This window comes from Tupaia chinensis, unplaced genomic scaffold (assembly GCF_000334495.1).
Source record: "Tupaia chinensis unplaced genomic scaffold, TupChi_1.0 Scaffold000270_2, whole genome shotgun sequence".
Lineage (NCBI taxonomy): Eukaryota > Metazoa > Chordata > Mammalia > Scandentia > Tupaiidae > Tupaia > Tupaia belangeri.
Genome location: NW_006159751.1, coordinates 5,147,163 through 5,171,449, shown reverse-complemented (window position 1 = coordinate 5,171,449; position 24,287 = coordinate 5,147,163). Strand labels below are relative to the sequence as shown.

The 24,287-nt window shown below is 38.8% G+C and overlaps 2 protein-coding genes across 2 annotated transcripts in view; one reads left to right on the top strand and one right to left on the bottom strand.

Moving 5' to 3' along the window:
- The window catches only part of TSPAN2 (tetraspanin 2), a 27,901-nt gene extending 15,569 nt beyond the window's left edge, over window positions 1–12,332 (top strand). The window contains exons 7-8 of the mRNA XM_027772291.1: window positions 5,252–5,335; window positions 8,429–12,332. Of these exons, the coding sequence (XP_027628092.1) occupies window positions 5,252–5,335; window positions 8,429–8,494 (150 nt within the window). The 3' untranslated portion in view covers window positions 8,495–12,332. The remainder of the gene's footprint in view (window positions 1–5,251; window positions 5,336–8,428) is intronic.
- A 4,195-nt stretch (window positions 12,333–16,527) lies between these two features.
- Window positions 16,528–17,674, bottom strand: TSHB (thyroid stimulating hormone subunit beta). Its single transcript, XM_006149648.1, has 2 exons — window positions 17,406–17,674; window positions 16,528–16,782 (listed from the first exon to the last, which is right to left on the bottom strand). Exons 1-2 carry the CDS (start codon window positions 17,565–17,567, stop codon window positions 16,528–16,530), a joined length of 417 nt encoding a protein of 138 aa, XP_006149710.1. The 5' UTR covers window positions 17,568–17,674.
- Window positions 17,675–24,287: the final 6,613 nt, after the last annotated feature.

Sequence of the window (24,287 nt, the reverse complement as noted above, 5' to 3'; positions counted from 1 at the left end):
AGGAATGGAGGCAAAACAATGCAAAACTCCAAGACTGCAAGAGAACAGGGAGTCTGAGGCAGGGGTGAGCGACATCTTGGAAGAGGTGGGCAAAGGCATAGGTTTGAGGAAGACATTGCTTTTAGCAGAGAACGAACGTCATCAGTTTGAAAGAGTGCTCCAGCTAGCAGGTAGAGACCACTTTGGTGACTCTGGTGTCCCTGGTAAGAGAGCATGAGGGACTGAAGCAAATCACAGACAGCAGAGATGGAGAAGTCGCCTTCAGGAAAGGTCAGCAGGTAGAATCAACAGGACTTGGCAGCTTGCTAGGGTTTATGAGCGGCAAGTGAAAGTGGGGAGGCTGGGGTTTTTCGATTTCTCCTAGCGAGACTGACTGCGTGAGGTCCTACTGATGGAGGTGAATAAAGGGAAGGGAGCAATCGGAAATGGCAGCTTCCATTTTCATCGAGTTCATCAGGGACTTAGAGACAGGCTGAGATGAAGGCATGGGTGTAGGAATCCCAGCATACTGGCAGAAGCTGACTCCATACAAGGGAATGAGAACACTCAGGTAGTGTAGAGGGTAAGGAAAAAATAAGGGCACTGTTGCTTAAGGAGTCAGCTGAGGACAAGAGGCAGAGCAACAGACTGTGAAGGAGAGTGCCAGGGAGAGTCCGAAGACAGTGGCATCTGGGAAGTCACGAGAAGAGCTGGCTTGCCCATGAAGTCAAATGCTAGAAAGGGGACAAATCACTGAAGACTGAAAATGTCATGCTGGGTTTCTTGCCTAGGAGACCACTAGTGACCTTTGCCATACAGTTTCAGTCAAGTTATTGGGAGGAGCACAGGTATGATTTGGAAAGGAAGGGAACTCTGAGAATGTGGAGACAGTGATCTAGATGCCATTGGGTATTTGGCTGTGAAGGGATGGGTGCAGTGTTAGCATGAATTGCCCATTGAACACTGTTTGGGGCTTTCTGTGTTGAAGGAAATGAACAAGATGCAGCCCCAAAAGCACTCACATGTGGCTAGGGAGATGTACAAAGGAGCCCTGAACGCCACCTGGGCTGGGTGCTGGCCACACCAGAGGGAGCAGAGCAGACTCCCCCAGGGCATCCTCAGGAGGCTGCCTCTGTGTGATTAGATAAATTCTGAATAGGAGTTCACTAAGCAAGTGAAGGAGAGTGGTATATTCCAGGCAGAGGGGATAGGGCAAGGCCTGGAGGCAAGAGAAAGTTCTGGTATTCGGGTAAGTATCCCAACAGGGAGTGGTTGAAAGCCCAGGGTGCCTGTGGGAGCTGAGTACTTCTAAGAGGAAGAACTATTCTGGAAGGGCCTTGGATACTCTTGTGAAACCCAAACTAGGCTTCATGCTGCTGACTTAGCAAGCTGCCGAAGGTAGACTCTGAGATAGGATTTGCATTTTACTGAGTTGGCTCCAGAGGCAGAGCAAGACTGATGGAAAATGAATAGCACGGAGCTCAGGAGGCTGGTTGGGACAGCAGCTACCCTCACTGTCAGACATTAACTGGTGCAAGCTGGTCTGAGTCAGGAATGGAGAGAAAAGGCCATTTAGAAAGCAAAACCTGTAAGACTGAAGACCAGTCAGATCTCAGAGAAGGGAAAGTATCACTGCCGGTTTTGTGGCTTTGCCACATGCATAGGCGGTGGTGTCATTTATTAAGTTGAGTGGTAAAGGAGAAGGAGCCACTCATGGAGAAACAAAAGTGAGTCGATTTGGAAGAACCAATAGAACATAAATAATCCAATAGTCAACTGGAAATCTGGTTTGTGGTTCAGGAAGGAGATTCAAGTGTCAGTATTTTATGGGAATTTTGAAACTATTGATAGGGATTTGATTCATAAGATTTGGAAGAAAAGAAAAACAAGGACACCGTGGGAAACAACATTTAAGGGTGGGAAAAGCCTTGCCAAATAAGGAAACAGAGGCACAGCCAGACACAAGTGAGGAGATAACAGGGGAGGGGAAGGCATGGTCACCAGAGCCAGGTGCTGCCACTGAGGTCTGTCCAGTTGTGTTAATCAACTGCTTGCCCTATGCCAGGCATTGTGGGTGCAAAGGTGAATGAGAAGTCTTTAGTCCCCCAAAATTTGCAGTCTGATAGGAGAAGTGAACACAGAAATAGATGCAGCACCGGAGGGGGCATGGTGTCATAGAAGCCAGAGGGGAAAGCTTACTAAGGTAATGATGTCTGGCTAAGTCTGTCCAAATAGCAAGGAATTGTGTTAGCTCTGGCCGCGACAGAGGTATGGGGAGCTGGCTTGCAGAGAGAGCAGCATGGGCAACAACATAGGGCAGAAAATGTGATGATTTGTGTGGAAAACTAAAAGCCCAGGGAGGTCCACTGAGATAACTGCTGAACACCGACAGAATTTAGCATTTAAGGAAGTAGCTGGTGACTTGGTGCGAGGGAGCAAGGACAGAGCCCGGACTGCAGGGAGATGGGGAGAGGAAGGGCTCTGGGCCAAGGGCACAAAAGAGCACTCATAAAGATGAAGTCCAAATTACCACTCAGCACATTTGAAAATCTGGGCTAGTAAAGGTACTCTTAAGAATTAATAGTAAACTAAAATGAAGAGATGTTACTGTTTAACCTTTGAAATTGGCCAAGTTATTTTTTTCTTTCCTTAATAATAACATACAGTTTTGGCAAGAATGATATGAAATGAGCATTTTCAGAAACTCAGTACAGTTGTATTTTTTAAGAATTACTTATTTAATTTTATTATTATTATTACTATTTTTAATTTGATCAGAAAGAGACAGAGAGGGGAGGAAAGTGAGAAAGCAAGCCACCAGGTCTAGTCGACCATGTGGGAGTCCCACACCCTAACTGCCATGCCACCCACCAGCCCCTAGTACAGTCATTTTAGAGTTCAGTATGACTGTGTAAGACTAGAGAGTTAATAACATCCATGCCCTTTGACCCAAGAATTCCACTTCTCAGAACCTATCCTAAGGAAAAGGAGTCAGACACATGGACAGATTTTTAACAGTGTTCATCACAGTGTTATTCATAAGAACAAAATATTGGCTCAGCTACACTAATAGGCACCACACTGTTGGACAGCTAGAACCACAGGGAAGACCCATGTTCAATTCCCACGTCAACCTCAGAACTAGGCATGGTGGTCAGGCCGATAGTCCCAGCTATCTGGGAGGCTGAGGTAGGAGGATCGTAGCATGACATATCAGTCCTCAGTTGGACAGGCAGTTTCTGGGCAGCTGTCCTTGCAGAAGTATGTTTTGTGTGAGGTGTCAGTAGTCTTTGTGCAAGGCCATGGTTCTGACAGTCTTTACAACAGCTCTTGTTATGTGGCATACAGGCATGAAAACTACTCCTTCAGGGCCCTCCCCAGCTATGTTCAGTCAGGGTTTAACACAAGTTGACACAAATTACTTCATTTTGATTCTGAAAATTTTCAGTTAGTTTGTTTTTTGCAAAAAGGCCTGGCTATGAAGGAAAGAAGGGACTTTGGTAGAACTTGAACCAGACAGACTTGAGAGAGGTCGTTTTTGTTTTAGATGGGACAACTTGAGCATGGCATTATAGGATGAGTGGAAATGCTTAGGGAGGAGAGGTTGACTGTAGAAGATTCCTGCAGCACAGGCTTCTTGAGGGACAAGACTGAGAGCCAGATAAGGCATTCACAGTCAACAGAGAAGGAACCTTCTTCAGTTCTGATGAGAAGAAAAGAAGTTGGGAGTAGTACTACTTGTTCCCTTTGTGTGCGCACTACCCGAGACAGTGCCTGTGCTGAAGGAAGGGAGCATCTGAGTATACAGGTGAAGGAGAGAACTGCTATAGATTGATGTCAATTTTCTCTAGTAAGTAATAGAGCCATTGTCTAGAGAAGTGGTGTTCGAACCTTTACCAGAATGTATTCGAATTATTTTCGGTGGATCTGTGTCTTCTCTGTGAGCTCCTGGAGAGTAGAAGAAACCGTGTCTTATTGTCTCCACCCTCCACCTCTACCATCCCATTCCAGTGTCTGATGCAAAGTAGATGCTCAAGAAATGTTTGTTAAATGAATAAATGAAGTACAATAGGAAACATGAGTAGGGCAATGAGGGTTTCATATAACTTATGTGGGTATCTGAGGGACCTAAGCAGTGACAAGTAAAACAATCTGAACAGCCTGAGAATGCAATTAGGGTAAGAGCAAAACAAACCAGGCTATGAAAGAGAAACATTGTATGTCTCCACTTAATATATACCAACTGTCCACACTCTGGCAGAAACCGAAAGATTAGAGGATATAGAAAAATGAAAAATGGTTACAGACACTGGAGACAGTGTGGGAAGACAGTGGGAGATAGAAGGGGATGAGAGAAAGGAATTAAGGAGAAAAATAGAGAGGTAAGACATTTGAAGGACACAGAAATGGAAGATTGTCTATTGATGATAACATGTATGATATCTTCAATTGGACTGGTGGGAAGTGAGTTCATGTTGGGTAAATTCATTTTACAAGCTGTAGTGATGTACAGTGATTGAATGTATTAAATAAATTTTAATAATAATAATAAAGAGCAAACCACTGCTTAAGAGGATTCCAAATAGAAACTTCTGAAGCTAGGGAAATTCATAATGGTCACAGGTACTCTTTTCTGTCCCTTGTCCAACTTTTCTTCCATCTCAGAAGGTCCTTTGAACCTGCTCTTTATGAGCCTCTTATGGCACCAATGAAAGGACAGAGACCCACCCTGCCCAGCCCAGCCAACAGAGAAAAGAATGATCCTCTAGGTCCAAAGACATGGCCTTCCTAAGTCTTGACTAGCCATTGTTTAATCTGAACCTAGATAGATGTTCCTATGTTGCATAGTAAATCGGATCATGTACATAGGAAGTCTTTTCAACTGTAAATGACAATGCAAAAACAAGGGGTTATTATCTTAGGGATCTTTCCTTATTTTTCTTTGCTGAAACTAAGAAGAGGCCCCAAGCTTTTAAATGTTTTTTCTCAGATAAGAGAGAAATAGCTTACTCCAACCAGAGTTCAGGACTCTGAAGCAGCCACAGGCCTAAATAGGAAAATCCCACCAAAAGGAAAGGATTATATTGTTTCCCCAAACTACATTTTTGCTCTTAAGTTTTTCAGAATGATGTTATCCAAGAGGAATGGTTTAAACATGAGCAGGTTACATGGATTAACTCTCACAGGATGATCTCTAGAAATGGAAAGGATTGGCTCAAGGTGATGATTCACACATGCAGTTTTTATTTCTGACTTTTTTTTCTCAAAACAGAATTGCATTGATGAGATTGAGACCGTAATCAATGTTAAGCTCCAGCTCATTGGAATTGTCGGTATTGGAATTGCAGGTCTCACGGTGAGAAAGTTCCAGAACTTACTACTTTTGCCCTCTAAGAATTCTTGAACCTTTGAACCTTATTTCTCTGCAAATGTGATCAGGCAGTGTCATAGAGTTCTTATAAAGGACAAAGACATTTGTTCACCGTACCTTCTTCTAAGAACAACGCTAATTAAATACATCAATGTTTAGTCTCTAACATATGATACAAATTTCAACTTTTACCTAATTATGACCTCGAATTTGTCATCTCGAAAACTTCCTACTTATCTAGGTTAGAGCCACTAATCTTAACCAAGATAAGTGATGTTCAAATCTAGGTTCCCTCCTACTGTGAGAAATCCAAAGTAGTATAACAGGTCAGTCTCTCTCTCCTGTGACTTGAAGAGGCAGCCTAGCAGAGCGATTAACAGGGCCAGCTCTGGCACTGCGCTCAGAACGCAGCCCCTCCTCCACTACTTACAAGTCCCGAGATCATAGGAAAGTTTCTTAATGCTTCATTTCCCACATCCGTAACATGGAAATTCTAATATATGAACCCCATAAGATTTTGTGATGATTACATGGGATGCATATTAAAATTAATTCATTAAAAGTACCTGGAATATGTCGGATTTGATAAATGCCAACTCCATATAATCTGTCTTCCCAAACCCAGCATCCACAGAGAGTAGTACATGAGAAATAACAGACGTGAAACATAATGCATCCAAGCTTCTGCAGGTAGTTCAATGTTTCTAAGTACAAAAGAAGTGTATGCAGGAAGAATTGGTAGTGTGTATAGGAGGAGTAGCAAGAGATGGCCCTAGAGAGGTCAGCAGGTCCACATTATTGAAGTCTTTGTTATACCCTTTTGAGAGGTTGGGTTCCATCTTCAAGAAGAGTGGAGCCACCAAGGTTTGGAAGGACCTGTGAGCAGGATGGAGGACAGACTGGAGGGAGATGAAGTTAGAGTCAGGGAAGTGAGTTATTTTCATTCCCCTGGTGTCAAGTGATAATAGCTAATGCTAAGGTAGCACTTACTCTCTAGCCTCTGTAAATTAGCTGGTGGTCTACAGTAAAGCAGAGGAATTGTGAAATTGTGAGGAAATCAGTTAACTGGCAGTTCTCAGGGGACACACAGCACCTTCCCCCTTTTCTGTTTTCCATGTACAGACGGAAGGGGCAGTGACTAGAGACACTCTACTGAGGACCGCTAAATTCAGGGACATCTCTCAGACCCTCCCCATCTGCTCTTAGGTTTGTCTGGTTGTGATTCTGCAGCTCCCCAAGGACAGTGCTGAAGCAGGAGGTTTGAAAACATGCTACACATGGAAGGAGGTGTCAAATAAACCCTCTGAACAATTCTACAGTCTCAAAAAATGGGCAGTCTAGGGAACCAGCAGTTAGCGTAATGGCTATGTCGCTGGACTCCCACGTAGTCGACCGCGGTTCGTGTCCCGGACCCGGTGGCTTAAAAAACTCACGCCGGGCGCATGTGCGTGCGTGCCCAAGATCCCGAGAGGAGAATGGAGGAGAAGGGATTGCGGCGTGACCATCCCCCCTGGGGGGTGATTTCTCGCTTTCTGTCTCTATGTCTTTCTCTGTCTGTCTGGCGAGCGCATGCGCCCTACAGTGAAAATCTCTCAAAAAAAAAAAAATGGGCAGTCTAGAAGCAGTCACCTCTGACTCGTAACAGTGGCAGGCTGAGAGATTCCTTCTGAGGAATCCCTTCAGAGTACAACCAGGATAAGGTGGAGGTTGCATCCAACCTTACAGCTACGGTGAAGGGGAAATGCCCTCAGTGGTTTACCCTGAGTTTCTTTACTTTGTAAGATCAAAGTAATCAGTTAACCAAATGTCCTTTAGGTGTCTCCCCACCGCACACTGGAACTGAGTTATGTCATCTAGAAGCTAGAAATCCTGCCTCTAGCAATGTCCTCACTTAAGTCTGCTCTTCTCTTTCCAAAACAACAAATCAGTCATGCCTTGTTGAATTTAGCATTTACAGATCCTAGTCTGACTTTGCACAGGATTGAGGAGATAACCAGTTATGGTACCAGTGTTGTATAGTATACCACTGTGGTGTTAAATATTGACAGTAGCTTATATAATGGTGCCTACAGATAGGGTTCCACTGGCTCTGCAAAATTGTAGGGGACATCATTGTGGACAAGAAGAATCTTTTGAATCATTGTGGACAAGATGAATCTTTTGACATTCTTCTATTCAAACCAGGTAAGTGGATATTGATTTCATCCAGGTATTTGGCTTCTCAGAAAACTATCCAAGAGGTAGAAGTCAGTAATACCATAATTCAAACACCTCTGTTCATGCTTTGGCAAAACTATTGATTTAAAGTGAAGCATCATTTACACTGAGAAATTGACCAGGAATGAAAAGATGTTCCACTTTTTTTTTTTTAAAGATATTTTTGCTATAGGGCATGTGTGCTCACCAGAGACAGAGAGATAGAAAATGAGAAATCACCCCCCCCCCCAGGAGGCTTGGCCACACTGCAATACCTCCTTCTCCATTCTTCTCTTGGGAATTTGGGGACACATACACACGCACCCAGTGTGAATTTTAAGCCACGGGGTTCAGGACTCGAACCACCGTCGATTATATGGGAGTCTAGCAACACAACCATTATGCCATCTGCTGGTCCCAAGATGTCCCACTTTTTAAAATATGGTCACTATTGTGAAAATTCAAAGCCATTCCAATAATAGAAAGCTACTTAGACCATAAGCACATTGTAAAAAGTGGTAATAAACACATTTTTCAAAATGAACATATAAAAGAGATCTAGGTTTAGCCCAAAATATAACATTCCCAAACCAAGTCTTTCACAATTAATAAGAACTGTCTATAAGACAGAAACAGAGCCCTTTTCTTAGACCATGGCCTTGTTGTTTGTTAATAATAATACAGTAATGCATTTTAAGCAGAGTTAATATAGATCTTTTTCTCCAGTAGCCATCATTAAGTAACATCTGATACTGGTTATTTGTAACCAGTCATTATTGATTATAATTACTTGTTCAGTTAGATACCTAGGAAGTTTGCTGACCTTTTTATCAAGTCAGTACACATTTTAAAGTCACTAACTGGTGATCCCTTCTGTTTCAGATCTTTGGCATGATATTCAGCATGGTCCTTTGCTGTGCAATACGAAACTCACGAGACGTGATATGAAGTTACTTCTGCGTGAAAATTGCAATGTAGAGCTTTTATACTAAATGTCACAGGAGCTGTCTTCCAGCTGGTTTTTAATATTCAGAGGACGTTCGGATCTAAAATAATTTGCTGTCAATTGTACTTTTGCACATGTATGTATGTCTGGCTCAGTGCTGGTTTACTCCTGGAGTGAATGCCTGTGGATGTTGACTGAGAGCATATTCACGTGTGATCTGTGTGTTTCTGGTATATACATAACTCAGAATGAAATCTGTTTGCTGGGAATTCCTGATTCTTGTTATATAAGAGTAATAACCTATTTAACTCCCAGAAAAAGATCAAAAAGTTTTGAGAAACTTTTAAAATGTGACTTTTTAGAGAAAGCAGAATGGGTTAGTTTCTCAGACTCTCTCTTTAGAAAATTATATACAGAGAATTCAGGGATTTCTAGTTAATAGAAGCAATAAGCTAGAGGAAGTGAGAGATCACAGTGGAGTGTTAAAATTGTCTGAGTTCGATGTAAACGTTTCCTGGGATTTTTTTTATATACATGCTCTCCCCAGAATACAGTAAACCACAGTTTTAGAACTAAACACATCTATAAAACTAAATATAGCATGGAAAATCTAATTTGAATAAGTCATGCTTTCCCAGTATTTCAAAACAAAACAAAACAAAAAAACTTTTCTTTGAAAAGAGTAGTCACTACGACAATCATGTGCCCTAAGTAAGTGAATGTTTTTAGGACTAAAAAATATAAAATAACAACTTTTTAAGGAAATATTTTTGTTCTTATACAAAAATATGTAAATATTTGCTTTATTACTTTACTTTTCTGACTCTGCTCTGTACTACTGTTAACCCTCACATTCTTAAAAGGGCTGTTGTCTCAAACTTCTGTTTTTCTAAAGCTAAGGACAGAAAGACTAAAGCAAGAGATTCGATAGCTGCAAATTGTGGGAAGAATTTCTCTAGCACTGTACCTTTGAAATACCTCATAACTTGAGTTTACGATTTTCCAAAATTTTTTATACTTTTCTTATTTATTCACTTAGATAATTCTTCATAAATTAAAAACTACAGTTTTCACCACTTAAACAAATTCCCTTATAATTCAAATACTATGTTTATCCTTAGCCAAACCAAAATAAACAAAGAAGAGCATCTTTTCCTAGGGTATACACACAACAGAAAAAAGTTGAGGAAATAAAAATAATTATATGTACATACATGAATATGTTCTTTCTGTGCAAAACTCCTATAAAACAAAAATTTCAGGGTTATTTTGGTCTTAATGATTGATTTTAAATATATAAACTCACATTTAGGGTCTAAGCTGGCATATTTGTCAGTGATTTTTCAAAGCTTTTATAATCTTCTTTTTTAGATAGGGTCTTGCTCTGTCACAGTCCTCCTGCCTCAGCCTTCCAGGTGTCTGAGATCCCAGGTGCATGCCACCACCACCTGGCTGTTTCAGGCAGGGCCTCATTATGTTGCCCAGGCCAGCCTCAAGCTCACAGTCATCCTGCCACAACCTCCCTCTGTCACTAGGATTCCAGATGTGCCAGCTTTCTTAGTCGTTAGGCTGAAAGGATTCAAACACCCAGGTCTCCCAATAGCCTCTCAGCAGCTCATGCCACCACAACTAGGCCCATCAGTCATTTTTAACTTGTAATATTTTATAAATCATGGATTTTAAAAAATTACATTGTAAAAGACCACACAAAAGTGAAAATATAGGGGACTTTAGGGACCCCCCCAAGTGAGCATCTTATACACCTGAGAAAGCAAGTCTTTGAGTACACACTAAAGGAAACTATCATGCTTCCAAGAAATGTTTACAAAACATTTTGCTGAAAAGCCATAACTGCTTGAATAATCTCACTAACATAAAGAACCATGTTTCTCTTTCTGCCACACTTACTACTGCTATCATTGGATAAAACATATCTAGGAAAAAAAGGTAGATTGGAAGGGACTACACACAGTCGTGTGTGGCAATTTTGCTGTGTTTGTAAGTAAAGAAAAGATTATTTTAAGAAAATTATTTCATAAAATAGATGTCTGTATCCCAGTAGTTGAGAAATGGAATAAACAAAGAATAGTCTCTCTTAGCAGCTTTAGTTCAACTGTCCACTTGAAGACAGGAAACAGGCCTAAGTGCATACTCAGAATCCTTCCAGCCCAGAATCATCTCTGATCACACAAAAGTGAGTTTCATTCCTATCTGAATTAACAGCCTTAAGAAAGACTACAAGATTTTAAAAAATAAGAGTAGAAATAAATTATTTTTAACATTTTTTAAAAAGTAATCTTTTTTTCCTCCTCAAGAGAGACAGAGACAGTGAGAGAGAATCCTAACAGAGTCTTCACACCATGATCCACTCCTAAATCCAGTCATGTACCCAGCATGCGAAGGGAGGTCCCCAGATTTGAACTGAGGACCTTTACTAGGTCCAGCTGAGTTACTGCTGAATCACTACCTGGCACCCAAAATAAATTATTTCTTATTTTTTTAATTAAAAAATATAAGAGTAGAGATCCGTCCATATATAACTGATGTGCCCCTTTTGGGGACAAGCTAGCTTTCCAAAACATGTGCCATGAATAAAATTAGAGAATTCCACCATGGAGTAAGAGTAGATTTTATTTATATTTATATATCTATACACACACATAAAAATAAATATATAGGTAGAGATATGTATGTGTGTGTGAATAGATATAGTCATATCTATACATAGAAACTCATATATTCCCTGTATATCTTGAATCTATATATATATATCTTGAATCTATATCTTTTGAAATATGTATACATGTATGTGTGAATGTATAAATGTGTGTGTATATATATGTTTGCACACACTTCTACATTTTCAATTACTTGTTTACCTGAACTAACTTGAGATTAGACCCACACATTTTCTTAAGTTTCCAGTGCCAAGGCACTGAATCAAGACTTCCTAATGATGAAGTATTTTAAGTTATTTCAAATTAAATTTTCTATGTACTGCAAATTGCTTGTTTGATTTATCTTAAAGTCATCTTATTGTATCTTTCTACACATCTTCAAACAGCCAACCTAACTGTCCAACTGATCAACTCAAAGAATATGGTGAAAAATTAGTGGTAACCCTTCTATAATGTTAGTATTGGGAGGATGTCTTAAAAGCAATACACTAAGGATTTTCATTGCATATACTTGTATTTTAATTACTGTTTTTTATCTGAATTTATCTGTTTTCTCCAGAATAGTTCCTTTGTTATGTGGGATTCGATCTGTAAAATTGCACAGGGATGCAGGGTCCAGTGTGGTCCCACACACAGTCAGCAACAGTAGTCACTCTCCTTTCCTCATCAGCAGTGCTAACAGGTTTGGTTAAGTTTCAGTGGGGCTGGTAGGAAGATGGCATTGAAGAAGACAACATGATTTCCTTCCTGAAATAAGTTTATTAAAGATTAAAAGAAAGAGATGCTCTCCTGTTTTTGGTAAGATATGGTTTTCATGACCCCAACAGCCTCCACTGGGGCCTCAGTAGATGTATCACACCCCTTCTTTCCTGGTTCTCAGCCCACTTTGACATTCTTTGACCACCAGTTCCTCAATTTCAGCAACTCCAGGTTCCCCACCCCTAAGAGGAAGCACTTATGGGTCCTTAAAGCTACTAGATTAAATGCATCATCTTAGTTTATACTCATCAAAATCAAATTTGTGTTAAGGTATATTTTTAAAAGAACAGAGGTTTTTACTTTCTTTCAATATGGCTTCATTTTTTATTATAAAATGTACCTGTAAAATATTAGATATATTATAATAGGTGTCCTTGGAAGATAAAAAGACTATACCAATGCAGAATGTTATTTATTTAGTATCATTTTAACAATGAAGGTAAAATACATTCCAGGAAGCCATTGTTTAATGGCTAAAGACAGGGAAAGCATAAAGAAGTAAAATGTCCTGAATGGTACAAAGCATAATTTGTACTGATTTCATCAAGCTTTTAGCCAATGTGCCAGAAACCTTCTGAAGCTTTGATTTTGTTCGTGGGCTTATTTATGGTTTTAGTTTTTGTATAATTTCTGATGTTTTTACTCATATTAAATAGAAAATTAAATTGACTCAAAAGGAATAATTAATATAAAGTGCTTAGCACACATTGTAACTAATGAATATTAGCTATTGTAATTATGTTGACACTCTGATAGTTTTTGTTAATTATAAATCACACACTTTTCAAGAAATGCATAACTGAAGATACTTCTGTGTACCAATTATCTATTTGAACACATCTATTTGTCAAATTAATGAATAGCTTTTGATACATTTCGCAATTGTTTTAATTCAAAGACTTGATATCAATAATAATAGTTCCTATGCTTTTCTCTAGGCCTATCTATCTTATAAGATGCAATCCATAGTAATGTTGAAATTGATTTTTTACTTTGGGAGTTACTCTTATGCATCCAAAAAATGTTCTTTGTAAGACTACTGATAGGCAGGGCCAGCAGGCAACATGATGGTTAAGGGCGCTGGACTCCCACATGGCTGACCGTAGCTCGAGTCCCGGACCTGGCTGCTTGCTTTCCTACTTTCCCCCTCTCTTTCCCCTCTCTCTTGCTCTGGTCAAATTAAAATTAAAAAATAAATAAAAATGAATAAAATAATTCTTGGAGGAAAAAAAGAAAAAGAATACTGATAGGCTAAGATGGGCAAGACAAGTCTCTGCTGTCAAGGAGCTTGCAATGGAGAAAAGCAGGCAGGTATATTACCATGAAATAAGTGCTATGATCAGTATTAACCCAAAGTGGGCCTGCTCGGCCTTGGAGAGGTGGTCAGAGAGAGAGGTTTCTGGATGGTAAATTCTCCAAACTGAGTCCTAAAAAACCTATACAGATTAGCAAAGTGAAAAGTGATAAGGGAGATCAGCCCTTGGTGTGGTGATTATGGTGGCTGGATCCCATATGGCCCAATCATGTGGGATTCCAGACCCAGCAGTTTGAAAAACAACTCTGGGCACATGTGCATACATGCCCAAAAATCTCAAACAGAGGGAAAAAAATCAAGAAAGGATTGTGGCATGACCACTCCCCATGGAGGGGTGTGTAGGGGGTGCTTTCTCACTCCTGCTTCCCCAGCCCTTGGCTCTCCTCTGTTGAGCACATGTGACCTCTGGCAATTTTTTAAAATTGGTAAGAGTACAAGAAGAAAAGGGGATCAGTGGAGAACAATATGCAAGAAGAGCCAGCAACAGAGAGGGCATGTCAAGAGCTGAGAAGATAAAAGGCCCTGATAAACTACTTAAAACTACTTAAGGAATCTTTGTCCTGATATCATGGGGACAATTGGCCCTTCTCTTTATAATAAAAACCCTGGGACTGACTCCTACTGGAAAAGATTGAGTCACATGCCCATCCCTTAAAGAATCAGGTTTAGCTGAGTTCAAGTAGCATGCCTACCCCCATCAACCCCATTTGAACTGAAAGTGGTAGCAAAGAGAATCCCCAAAGGAAAATAAAGGTGCTACCAGAAGAGACAGGGATGCTAAGCAGGCAGAAACAGCAAGTGAAAGAAGGATTGCAAAAAAAGATAGTTGTCTTAAAAGATAAGTAGGAATTAACCAACAGAGAGGAGAAGGTAGGAAGGAACTCAACACTGAACAGTAGGGTTAGAGTAGAAGTTACCTTGATAAAACAATTTGTATTGTACTTAGAATCAGACCTGCTACTCTATTTATTTATTTTAGGGGGGTTTGCTATAGGGCATGTGCAGTCACCAGAGAGAGACAGTGAGAGGGAAAGCGAGAAATCCCCCCCCCCCACCCCGGGGAATGGCTTCGGCACAATCCTTTCTCCATTTTCCTCCTGGGACTTGAGCACACACACACACGCCTGGCGTGCGTTTCAAGCCACCAGCCTAGGACTCAAACTGCAGTCAGCCACATGGGAGTCCAGTGACATAGCCACTATGCCATCTGGGGGTCCCTTGCTGCTCTTTAAAAAGGGGAAGGGGCAATTTTTTTTTTATAAAAGAGCTTTTATTTCTGGAATTTCCTTTATATTTCAGAGTCAAATAAGGAATAAGAGACCTCTTTTTAAAGCACTGAGTCTCAAATGTTCATTGCTAAGAACTGATTGATTTAAACCTTGAGTTGAATTTAAGGATCACTTGAAGAAGATGTCCTGGCTTCCATTTTTCCACTACACAGACAATGTTTCTTCACCTTCCCATTTTTAAGTTCTCTATTCATCCTCTCTTGAACCAAAGAACACCAAGACGCTCCAAAACAACATATTTATGTACCTAAATCTTTGGATCCAGTTGAGGCAAGATGTTGATCATCCCAATCCCTAAACTCTATCCTAAAGGTTCTCTCTTGGACAACTCCACTTTCAAGAATAGTTTAATAATTCATATGTGTATCAATCCCAAAGAATTGCCTTCAGTGGGAGAAACAAGTTGCATCTACTCTAAGGTTCCATGACCCGTGATGGTGCAGGAGCAGCACACCTACATCCAGGCCTAGCTTCCTCCCTGCAGGTTGACAACATCCAGTGCCTTCTGATCTCATCTATCGATAGGGGACTCCATACAGACTTTCCCAATATATAAGTCTTTGAAAACATTTTGTTTAAGAATCCATGAAAGTCATCATAACTAGTACCAGTAAGGTTTAAACATTAGATCCATTTATCAAACATATATATTTGATATGCAGTTTTAAGTGATATATAACTTTAAATGTCCATTTTAGCAAATGATATAAAAATTCCAAAGCCCCAAGCTAATATTTGGTGAACATGCAAATATCAGCTTTAGATATTAAGATAGAAATCATGCAGGTTCCTGAGTCTCTTGTATGTAAATACCCAATTATTCCTTCCCTGTTAGCAAAGTATGGGCTTTGTACTCATCTATCTGCAACACCTAAATCTACATTTATAAAATGCCTAGCTGAATTTAACCAGTAGCTGTGGAATACAACAAAGCTAATGGCCTTGCTCTCAACTGATTGTCACCTTAATGGTAGCAGTGTAGATGAAGAGTAATGGACTAATAGAGGATAAATAGTCTTTTTAAGGTCAAATCTGCAGAGCACTAGGTCTTTCTCATTTCAAGAATCTGTTGAAACCAGACTCTCACAAAAGGAAAGAAAAAATAAACAGCTTCTCACTAAGCATATTTACCAGAACACAATACTTCAGTACCAAAAAAGGTTTAGATTTAAATTTAAGATGATTCTACTTTAAACTGCTTAGCACCTGACCCCATGTCCCTAAAACCTTTCATAATTGCACTAATTTTTCATGACATCAAAAGCAAAAACAGCACAAGTTGCTTTTGGTATAAACACTGAAAATTATCTCCTATTACTTGAAGGACTATGAAGGATTTAGACATCCATATGTAAAATGATAGTGGCCTCTTTTCTAGGCTTTGTAAGTTGACCTTTTGGGGTATAACTTTTATAGGTCAACTGGCCCACCAGAGTAATTAAATTAAGGAAATTAGTTCCCATACTCTTTATTGAGTGTTGGTGGTTTTATCCAGTTCATTTGAATGACTAGGATAGAGCAGTATATTATAGATTTACCATATTCCTTACCTCCCACCACCCCAACTCTAGCCCTACACTTCTGGCCTTTGGCAGTAGGTGTCTCTAGTATCTTGACACCAAGTATTCCTGTAGATTCTGGTCACATTACCCTCTCTTCATAACTCGTGGTCCCACGTTTGCTTTCTACATCAAGACGAACCTCCTGGCCTTCTGTTACGACAGCCTGCTCAAGACAAGCTTTCATTAGCATGTCCCCTTTTTACCTCCTCTCTGCCCGTTTATGTGAAAACTAGCCTTCATAGGAGCTCAAAAGTCTCTTTTATTCACCTTTTCTTCTAAAATCCCTTATGCATTCTAATGTTTGCATGGGTATCAGTATGGATTAAATAGTACTCAACATACACACAAGATATTGTGAAATAATGTCATATTTTATTATTTTTATTCCAGTGAATGCATTTAACCAAATTACAAAGTATAGTGCTATTAAAGTTAGACAGAAAATCCCACAAGATAGGACTTCTGAGGTTTGGTACAGTAGTTTGTCTTAATGGCCTCATGTATACAGTCACTATTGTCAGTATTACACTTGCCACACTTACAGCTTACAGCAACAGGGTAGGAGAAATAAGGAGCAACATGATGTGGGCATCCTGGTATTTCTACAGTCCTATAGATGAAGTCTCTATATGTACAGACGTCTTGGGACAGAGCATATTTGGGAAGAAACAGCTTGCCATTGATATCCTGAGGAAGGAACAGAAAATGGAGCATAATGTGATAGGACTTTAAGAAATATATAAATAATAGAAACATAAAAATCAATTTGTGTATGTTCTTTTGTCACAAATATGAGTAGGGAAGGATTTCTTAGCCCCATTCATCAGTACCAACTTAATACCACCAACACAGAATCCTACAGTGACAAGCACTGACACCTTCCTCTCTGATTTTTTTTAAAGAATTATTTTATTTATTTATTTATTCCACATAAGTTTTCCAGAGAAAGACAGAGAGAGGGAGAGTGATAAAACACATCTTCCAGGTTCAGGACTTGAACTGTGGTCGGCCATGTGGAAATTCCAGTGCCTTAACCACCACACCATCTGCTGGCCCCCTCTCTTTGATTCTTGATCATAAGATATGGTTTAAATAAATCTGAGACATAAAGCTGTTATAAAATTATCTGTACCCATCATACTGAATAGACCCACATAATACTGTAATGTGTACTCTACCTCTAAAGAGCCAATGATCATTAGATTTGGCAAATGAGGTTGTAATTGATCTTATCTCCCTTCTAGATAGGAACGAACTGCTTCTAGGGTTCATATAATTCACAGGTAAAAGAAGTGAGATGAACTACATACCCGTGTCATACAATATCCAGCACAGATGGTAGTGTTGATGGTTAGACAATAAGCACACTCTCTCCTTTCGATGTGCATTGTATACTCAGTTGGAATGCAAAAAGACATTGCTTGCCCATATGCAAGGCCAAAGATCATGGATATCAGGAATATAGCAGTCATGCTAAATCAAAGAAAATTAAAAGAATCTATTACGTTTATGTTGTCAGGATACTCAGAAGGAGGATTTGGAAAAAGCTAAAATAGTATGTGTACACTCCCCACACACACACGGCCAATAATAGCAATAATAGCCACCTGAACACAGAAGGCATGATTCAGACAGGACCTACATAAATAGTGAGAGATGCTTTCTTCAGAGGCATGTCATGGAGATGTCTCCACTTTCAGCGTTTTTCCTTATTCCAAAATATGTGCTATCTTTTGCCCCTTTATCTTTCTTTTCTCTCTTATTTTTGCCCTCACTACATACTTTTATTCTTACTAAATACATTTCTCTCTGTTCTATTAATTTCCTTCCCCAATCTTTTCTCTACAAATTCCTTACTACACTATGGAAAGAGTCAACTACCCATCGTATGAGGAATCCCCCAACCTCGTTAAAGCAAAATGTCATATAGCATGTGTATGTGTGTTGGACCCTATCCAAAGGGGTATAGCTATTAAGTAACTAAAAGAACCTTTTAATACAGAGTTCATTATCCCTGAAGGTACTCAAAACTGAATATACTCTAAGATTTCCAGAAGCATATTTTCATCAAAGATGACCATTAGTAATTGACAGGATTTAATATGTAGATTATTTGATAAAAAAACATTCAAATTGAAATATAAACAGGAAAAACACATATCAATCATCCTTCATTAGGGAACTGATCTGTCTTTTCTCTTCCATTAAGTTAATGGAATTTTTTTCTTATTCTTACATATGTAGTTCACTTACCTTAATTCACTAGTGAACAATTTGGAGAAGCAATTAAAAATTTTAGAGCCTACTGAAGCTAATTATCTCTTGGCATTTGCTATTTTTAATAAATGTGAAAATAAAAATATTAGAATAAGAACATCTCATTTCACAGAGCATTCTCATTATAGACACCTACCTTACTTTGCATTGGTGATCTGATGCTGTGATGACCCAGACTGAAAGCTCTTGGTTCATTTTATATCCTTCAGGATAATTCCCCTCTAATCTTCTTGTTTACACAATTGCATTTGAATTACTGCTTTCTTATCTGAAAAAAATCTATTGAAAATTCATACTAAACCCCAAATAAAATGTGTTTAGACAAACAAGTACACAATATCGTTCCCTAGAAACTCTGATATTATTGAAGTATGCATTTTCCTCTGTCATATTTCAAAATAAAATTATTCTTTAAAATATATCCCTTATTAATATTTAACATACATACTTATTAATAAGAAATACACACAGAATGAGAAAAAAAATCTATGTAAGTCTTGGGAATGCAAATTTATTTGGAACTTGAGTGCTCCAAATTTTACCTAAATACTCATGAAAAATTAAATAAAATTATTCCTCATCTACAAAGCAAAGGCAACTTATTTATTGGCATGTATTTTGCTGATTAAAATTAAAATTTTAATTCTAAATATTAGTTTTTCTTTGGATTTTAAAAGGTATTAAGTAAAATATGCATGCATGAAACAACAGTTGTAACAGCCAAATCTAACAGGATGTCAAATGGACCTAAGATCAAATTCTGCCTCTGCCATTTACTAATATATAACATCGTCATGCTTGACCTCTTTTTACATCAGTTTCCTTACCTATTGAAAGATAATATTAATGTTTCTATAAAACACTTAATACAATGTATGGCACATATTAAGTGCTCAGTAATTATTTGTAGTAATTAATTTATATTTGTTTAACAAATACTTAGTCACAGCCTAGCATGTAGTAGGCAGTCAATGAATTTGTTGAATGCGTAAGTGGCTGAGGGAGTGCATGAATAATTACATTTTTTGAATATACACTTTTCTTCACCTCCATAGCTTTAACTCAATTTTACCTCAACACATTTTCTTCACTATAAGTAATATGCCAAAAATGCAATGGGAATTTCCCATTAATGTCAGGAAAAAAGTTAAAAGCCCTCAGTAATGTTGACAAAACCCATCATGGTCTGTTCTAACTTCCATTTCATCTTTTCCATCTCTCATCTGTTCCCGTATCTTCTTCCCACACCCTTTTTTTCTATTTTGTTTTTCAGCAAGGCTGAACTAAATTCCTAACATTCTTTCTTGCCTCCAGGCCCTTTTATATGCCCTTCTCTCTGTCTGGAACACTAGTCTAGTCCCCTGTTTCTTGTCTCATTTCACCTAACTCTTACTCATCTTTCATGACTTACCTGAGAAATCACCTCTTCTGCAAGGCCTTCTCTGATTCCTCAAGGCCTTCCTCATGATTAGTAGTTTTAGGAGAAATAGAGAAAATATATTCAGACAATGGCATATGGTAGGTGCTCGAAAAAATCATAGATATTATTATAGGTTATTAACAACTTCATTTGTTTTCTGTTATCCTAGTCTGTCTTGTTAATGAAAGTTAATGAGGACTGACCCTATAGCCTAGAGATTAAGGGAGACAGATCCCACAAAGCTGACTCAGTTCAAATCCAAGCCCTGGTGGCTTGAAAACCACACTGGGTGTATGTGCCTGTGTGCCCAAAATTCCAACAGGATGAGAAATAGAGAAGGGATTGCAGCATGACCATGCTGTACTGGGTGGGGGCAGAGTGGGGAAAGGGGACTTTCTCTCTTTCACTCTCTCTCTCTTAATCTGTCTCTCACTTTGCCAAGTGCATGCACCCTCTACAAATTTAAAAAAAAAAAAAAAAAAAGCCTGGTATTGATGAGTCTCCCTGGAGGATGATGGAAAGGTCAAGACAGAGTCTGAAATATGTTCAAACAGACTTCAGAAAAGTTCAATTTATAGCTTGAGTAAAGAACAACTCCTGAACCAGTCCTTAGAACCAGAAGAGGTTCACAGAGTTCGGCTCTGCAGTGTGGGCAGACAGCATTTAGGTACAGAAAGCAGAAATGAGGTACAGAAACAGCTTGATTAGTTATAGCTCAGCATTTATTTGGACATGGTCTGATCAGTGGTCTACTCATCTGTTATTGGTTAAGATTTAGCTATTCGTTACAAAAGTATACTCCCTTGTTAGGCTTTCAGTAGGTTATTTACTAAGTTAGGTGGCAATTCATTACTTAGGGATTCAAAACGCAGACTTATCCTCAGGCCAAATTCAGTTTAACAGAATATATAAATATTCAGAAATAACTAAGTCTATAGCTATATACAAGGAATAGCCTTGTGAGTGTCAGCTTCTATGCAGTAAGAGAACTCAGAAAACAGTAAAAGTAGAAATTAAAGTGTTCGACTTAACTTAATTCAAGTGATTCCAGGCAAGATGCTAACACTGTAATGCAATAACTGGAGGAATGTTAGACACTTGTTTCTAATTATTTCTTCTAGCTGCATAAAGCATTGATTTAGAAACTTGATTTCTAGTAAATTTATATACATATCCCTGGGAACTATGTATAATCATATATAAAATAGGTAACTGATACATACATGGCCTATTGCTGAATGAGCTATAATAAATATCATGTATCTATGTAGTGACTTACTTTTAAAGGAGCCCTCATAGATATGATCTTAATCTGCTGAGAATTCAGGCAGACTGCATTTATGCTTCATATCCTAATTTACTCTCTTACCTAAGATAACTATGATATAGGACAAAATACACCAAAAAATGGTTTTATACACATTGGACATCAGGTAACAAAAGAAAATTATCACAGAAAGATTGAAAACGAACAAGAAATTTCCATCTTATTGTCTAGAGAAAGTTTCTGGGTCAAAATGCAAGGTGTGGTACCAAGTAGAGACCAGAAATGTTGCCAAATTGAGGAGGTGAACCTGGGCATAAATGGAGCAAGAGTTCACAGTTAATAGAGAGGAAAGAGCTGCACACAGAGAGAATTCTGAAGATGTACAGAGGATCCCTTTGGAAATTCAGCTGAAAACTGAATATGAAGAAACTAGCTGGGACCAGCAGATGGCATAATGGTTACGTCACTGGACTCCCACGTAGTCAACTGCAGTTCAAAGTCCCAGAGGCATCATAATGGCTATGTCTCTGAACTCCCATGTGGCCGACTGTGGTTCGAGTCCCAGACCCGGTGGCTTAAACTCACCCCGGGCACGTGTGGGTACATGCCTAAGATCCCAAGAGGAGAATGGAGGAGAAGGGATTGTGGTGTGGCCATCCTCCTTGGGGGGTGATTTCTTGCTTTCTGTCTCTCTGTCTCTGTCTCTCCGGAAAGAAACAAAACTAGCTGAGGTTACATAAAGAAACACCTGAATGGATTAAAGAGAACAAGTTCTGTATTTTTATAGAATGTAACATAGTGGCTGTTCCAACCTGTAACAGAAAAGAAGTCTAACTAATAAGAAATTAAATGATATATACAAAAAACTTTGCTTTAACTGTGGGGAAAAATTAGCACTAGACTAAATGCTGTTCTGGTCTTGCCAGTGCAATAAGGCAAAGGGAAAATGCCATTCAAATTGGAAAGAAAGGAATAAAGTTTTATTCATGAACAACATAATCATCTCTGAAAAAAAAAAAAAAAGCTCATTGAATCAATATAAAAGGTAACTAGAGGGTCCAGCAGGTGGCATAGTGGTTAGTGGTTAAGGAGCTGGACTCTCTCGTGGTCGACTGTGGTTCATGTCCTGGACCCAGTGGCTTGAAAATCATACCAGATGCATGTGCATGCATACCCAATAAGCCCTAGAGGAGACTGGAGGAGAAGGGATTGTGGTGTGGCCATCCCCCCTGGGGGGTAATTTCTCACTGCCCAACTGTTTCTCTCTGTCTCTCTCTGGCAATTACACATACCCTATGGCAAAAACATTAAAAAAGAAAAAAAAGAGCAACTAGAACTAATAAACTAATAAACCGAGTTTAGCAAGTTTGCATGATACAAAATAAATATGCAGTAATCAATTTTATTTCTACATATAGGTATCAAATTTTTTTAAATAATCAGACAGGTAAGAAACAGTACTATTTACAATAGCATTAATATACATATTAACATCTAGGGATATATCTGATAAAATTTGTGTAAGACCCATGCATTAAAAACTTGGGACCAGCAGATGGTATAATGGCTATATTGCTAGACTCCCATATAGTCGATCACAGTTCAAGTCCCAGACCTGGTGACTTGAACTCATGCCGGGCATGTGTGTGTGCATGCCCAAAATCCTGAGAGGAGTAGGGAGGAGAAGGGATGGTGGCATGTCCATCCTCCCTGGGGGTGGTTTCTTGCTTTATGTCTCTCTGTCTCTCTCTGTCTCTGTCTTTCTGGTGAGTACACATACCCTATAGCGAAAACCTCTCAAAAAATAAAAAACCATAAAATATCACTGGGAGAAATGAAAGAACACTTAAATAAATGGAGAGATTACCATGTTCATAATCAAAACACTCAATATTATTAAGACTTCAGTTCTCCCTAAGTTTATCTATGGATTCAAGACAGTCCCAATCAAAATTCTAACAAGCTGGTGCTAGCAGGTGGCATGGTGGTTAAGGCACTGGACTCCAACGTGGCTAACCACAGTTCAAGTCCTGGACCCAGCATCTTGATTATCATGCTGGGTGTATGTGTGTGTGTGTGTGTGTGTGTGTGTGTGTGTGCGTGTGTGCCCAAAATCCTGAGAGAAGAATGAAGAAGGGATTGCAGAATAGCCATTTTCCTTTGGGGGTTATTTCTCACTTTCTCTCTCTCCATGTCTCTCCACCTCTCTCTCCAAGAAGCACAGGCTGACAAGCTGATTCTAAAACTTATATTTATATGCAAAAAACGTGGAATAGACAAAAGAGTCTTGAAAAAGAAATATAATTTGGAAGACTTAAATTAACAAATTTCAAGATGTATTACAAACATTAGTAATAATCAAGAAAGTGTTAAGACAGTGGAGTTAAGACAAATTGATAAATGGAATGGAACAGAATCTAGAAATAAACCCATAAACATATGGTCAAATGGTTTTCAACAAAGTTCAAAGTGCAATTAAGTAGGTAATGAATAGTATTTCCAACAAATGGTTCTAGGACAATTAGTTATGCATATGCAAAATTAATTAATTAGAACTTCATACCCTGCACATATATAAATGTTAACATAAAAACTAAACTTTAAAAGCTTCTAGAAAAAAGCATAGAATAAAAGTTTGGGGCAAGCCACAGTGGTGCAGTGATAACACAACACTCCACAATGTTGAAGTCATATGATAAGGTCCTAGGTTCACATTCTGAGGTCTCCCTGTATATACCGGGCCCAAGTGTATATGCCTGTCATCCTGGATGGCCAAGGCTGAGGGTAGATTGTAGCATGAAGACCATGATGGGGATTGCCTATCTCTGTGTATCTCTCTCTCATGAAAGAAATTAACTTTTAAAATTTAGACAAGACATGGATTGGGCAAAATTTTCTTAGATGCAACACCAAAGGCATAATCCATTTCTAAAAACAATAAATTGGACTTCAGAATTAAGAACTTCTCTCTTAACAAAAACAGTTAAGAAAACAACATTCCACCGACTGGGAGAAAATACTTACAAATCCCATATAAAATATAGAATTTGAGTATATAGAGTATGGTGTATTTAAAGACCTCTCAAAACTTAATAAGAAAAAAAGCGCCCCACTTGGAAAAGCTCAAAGCTTTTCCACTAAAAACTCGTACAAAACAAGTCTGCCCACTTTCTCCACTCCTATTCAATATAGTAATGGAAATACTAGCCAATATGATCAAACAAGAGA